This window comes from Lipomyces japonicus (assembly GCF_038497905.1).
Source record: "Lipomyces japonicus strain CBS 7319 unplaced genomic scaffold V1514scaffold_128, whole genome shotgun sequence".
NCBI lineage: Eukaryota > Fungi > Ascomycota > Lipomycetes > Lipomycetales > Lipomycetaceae > Lipomyces > Lipomyces japonicus.
In genome coordinates this window covers 693-4,309 of record NW_027117940.1, presented here as the reverse complement: position 1 = coordinate 4,309, position 3,617 = coordinate 693, and the positions used below count along the sequence as shown (strand labels likewise).

General features: G+C 50.1%; 1 protein-coding gene across 1 annotated transcript; it reads left to right on the top strand.

The window, feature by feature from the left end:
- Positions 1 to 733: 733 nt before the first annotated feature.
- On the top strand, positions 734 to 1,598 carry V1514DRAFT_355967 (Endonuclease/exonuclease/phosphatase; the record flags this gene model as incomplete). Its single annotated transcript, XM_066929640.1, has 1 exon — positions 734 to 1,598. Exon 1 carries the CDS (start codon positions 774 to 776, stop codon positions 1,596 to 1,598), a length of 825 nt encoding a protein of 274 aa, XP_066780499.1. The 5' UTR covers positions 734 to 773.
- Between the last annotated feature and the right edge of the window lie 2,019 nt (positions 1,599 to 3,617).

The following is a 3,617-nucleotide window of genomic DNA, read 5'->3' as shown; positions in this document are numbered from 1 at the left end:
GAGACCAATTTTACAGAACCACCGACTATCAAACACCTGCTTTGGACCAATCAGGGTCTTAAGGCAACAGCAAAGTTAATTTTTAATACACACCTAGGCTCCAAGTCATGGCGAATTAAAGAAGGAGAAGCTACCTCTCATGAGGAAAGTCAAGAAATGTGGATACAGCATCTACACAATATGGAGTAGGATTTGGAGAGTTGTGGGAGCAGGAGATGGAGACAGAGGAACAGGAATGAGAAGAAGAGGAAGAAGAGGAAGAAGAGGAGGAAGGGGTCGGGGTTCTCTAAACCTCGCTGGAATCTGGTCCGATTCCGACTTTAGCTGCTTTTACAGCCAGCTTAGAAAAGGCGGTTCCGGATTTTGTCACACCGACGCTGGCACGCCGTGGCAGAAGTTCAAACAAAAGACGGGCATCACCAGCTACCCGCGCTCAGACGAGTAGCCCCACGAAGTCTCGTAAACTTCTAGTTCCGAAAGGTCACACTAAGACCACGCGCTCGATCTCTACCCTTTGCGGGCTAGCGTTCCGGTCAATTTATCAGAAGATTGCGACACCCCGGGGCCGCTAGCCTCACAGAGTCTACCTCAAAGGACGGGCAATCCTCCGGAGCTAAAGAGACTTTGCAACCGCCTTTGACGTCCCCGCAAAATGCATCTCAAACTGTCTCCTCTCAGGCAACCTATGCCGACGATAATGAATTGTCGACTAGTATGGAGACTGATCCCGCCCAGCCCTCGGATACCGGGTTTGGCGAAATGAGTACTTTCTAATGAGTCTGGGTATCCAAGGCTCAAACGTCCAGCGAGCAACAAGCCCTGGACGCATAGAAAGATGGTTCGCCTTCTTTCATCATTCTCCCTCTCACATCTTCTGCTTATCGGAATGTTCCTTTCCCTCTCTAAACCATTCCACCAACTTCCAAGATCGCTGGCTCGCCCTTCACCCAGATGGAGGAGCGCGGATAGCGGAGCGGACCAGCATTCTCTGGAAGGCCCATCCTGCCTTAGAGTACACGGGCATCTTTACACAATCGTCCGATGGCAGAGTTTTGATTGGGCAATTCCTGGTAGACTCAGTCCTTACACGGATCGCCTCTATTTATGCCCGTGCAGTCGACTCCGAGAAACCAATGTTCTTCGCACAACTGTGCAATCTTCTTCAATTTTGGCACCCCGGTATTCCCCAAATTATAACCAGTGACTGGAACTGTGTCGCAGACCCCAGTAGAGACTCGAGCAACCCGACCGGCACTAACGTGGGACATATGAATTTGATAAACTTAATTAGCCAACTTAGCCTGTCAGACACGTATCGACTAATTTCCCCATGGGGTAATCACTTCACAAACTCACATGCCCGCACGACTCGCCGACTAGATAGAACGTACGTGTCTCCGAACATCGTTGCAGTAGTCCGCAGTGTCCGTTTCTTGGCCGCGCCTACGACTACTGCCGGCCGAGCACTATCAACGCATAAGAGCGTGATTACCACCATTGATCTCGCTCAGATCCACACTGGGCCTAGCTATTACAAAATTGCCATCGAATGGTGGACAACACTTGCTTTAAGGCGCGGGCTCGAGACAAATAACTAGTCTTATTGGCGAGATATGGTCTGCTGACCCCTCACTAGCTTCCTGGGATAAGATAAAACGATTTATTAAGGCTGTTTGCCAAGAGCATGCCAGAGTCATTCACCGCTCCCGCCGTGGTACGGGATTCCAAACCAGGTGGACGGACACACGGAGCTAACCTAATACAGTCAAGGACCCCGACCAAGGCAGACTCCAGCGCACGCAGATAGTTAAACGACGAAGTATCCTGAGACGTTTGGTAAATGATCAAGGGGAGGAGGTTTCGACCCCAGCGGAAATGGGGGAGATTATTCAGTCATTCTACGCAGATTTATATGGCCCAAAGACATGCAACTGGAGCCAGTTTAAAAACTTTGTGGCTCCGTCATCCTCTCCTCTCCCAAAGCTAGATGCTCCACCAACAAGCGACTTTGTCTGCTCCATATAGTTTGGACGAGCTGGAAGCAGCAGCCAAGATGATGAATCTGCGCAAAGCACCAGGTCCAGACGGGTTTCCTGTTGAGTTATATTTGTGTTTTTGGGACCTTCTTGGGCCTATCCTACTGAAAGTCCTCCAGCTCATTACCGATGGTGAACAGCTCCCGCCAAGCCAAAAGGTGCGTCATATTCATCTCATATCAAAAACAGGTGATTTGGGCCAGCTGCGCAATTGGCGACCAATCTCCCTACTGTGCAGTGACTATAAGATATTTTCTCAAGTTTGGGTTCAATGCTTACGTGAGTTTCTACCCCATTTAATCCATTCAGATCAGACCGGTTTCGTCCCTGGACGATGGATTGGGGATACGATCTCGAATGTTGAACAAGCCATCTTAAATGCAGAAAAGTTTCACAATTCAGCTTTCTACCTGGCGATGATTGATTTTTTTAAGGCTTATGATTCGGTATCTCATGACTATCTCCTTAATGTCCTGGAAAGGTTTAATCTTGGCTCACGCGTCATGGGCTTTGTGAGGGCTAAGATTTCCGGATTGTATGGGCGAGTACACTACAATGGCTGGCTAACACAAGGATTCGATATTTCCTCTGGGGTGCGGCAAGGGGACCCGCTTGCGCCTATACTGTTCACTATGGCCATAGAACCCCTCTGCCACCGTTTGCGCGCCATATTACCAGGATTGTCTCTACCTGGATCCCGCCCCCTCCAGGTGGCGGCTTACTCGGACGATGTTTCATGTTCTCACTTCGCCTACAGATGCCCGCAAGGCCATGACCGCTTTGTCAAAATTCCAAGAACTTGGAGGTGGCCGGCTGAACACTGGAAAATCCATGCTTGCATCTTTTGGTAAGGCCGCAGCGCCATACCTTAACTAGATTCATAGTATCACTGGGTTCTCTCTGGCCGGGCCGGTTTTCCGATACCTAGGCGTCAGATTGGGATCTACTGACTTTTCAGATGAGTGGACTGAAGCACTCAAAGTCGTAACTAAGCGTCTCAGCCAGCTACTTATCTACGACCTTCCTATCCGCACAGCATGCTGGATTGTCAACACGTTTGTTTATTCTAAGATTGTTTTCCTTGACCAATTTCACCCCGCATCTCTAGCGATTTTAGACAAGATCCGTAAGGCTGCTGTTGTTAAAATTTGGAGCCGCCGTAAACGGCACAGGGTGCGGGAGTCATAGCTTTATCTGCCAACGGACCGCGAGGGCTTCGGCCTGTGGGATTTGCCTGCCAAGCTCAGCGGCGCACGTGCAGTGTGGATCTACAAACTATGCAGTCCGCTAGAATATTTCTGGCAGGACTGTATCAGGGCGTGCTTGATTAGGGAAGCTTGCACTCGTCCGGTCTTCATCCCAGGTCCAGGACAAAGCATAATTGCTGGCACAGCACCAGCTTTCATAGACTCCTGGGCCCGCAGCGCTAGTGTCTTGACGGAAAATTACCAGTGGGGACACGTGTCTCCGATTTGGAAATGGCAATCGGCAGTAGCGGCACACATCCCGCTACGGGTGCAGTTTAACTTGAGTTACAATGCACATCATACAATCGGTCCGCACGGGGCACAGCCTGCACAC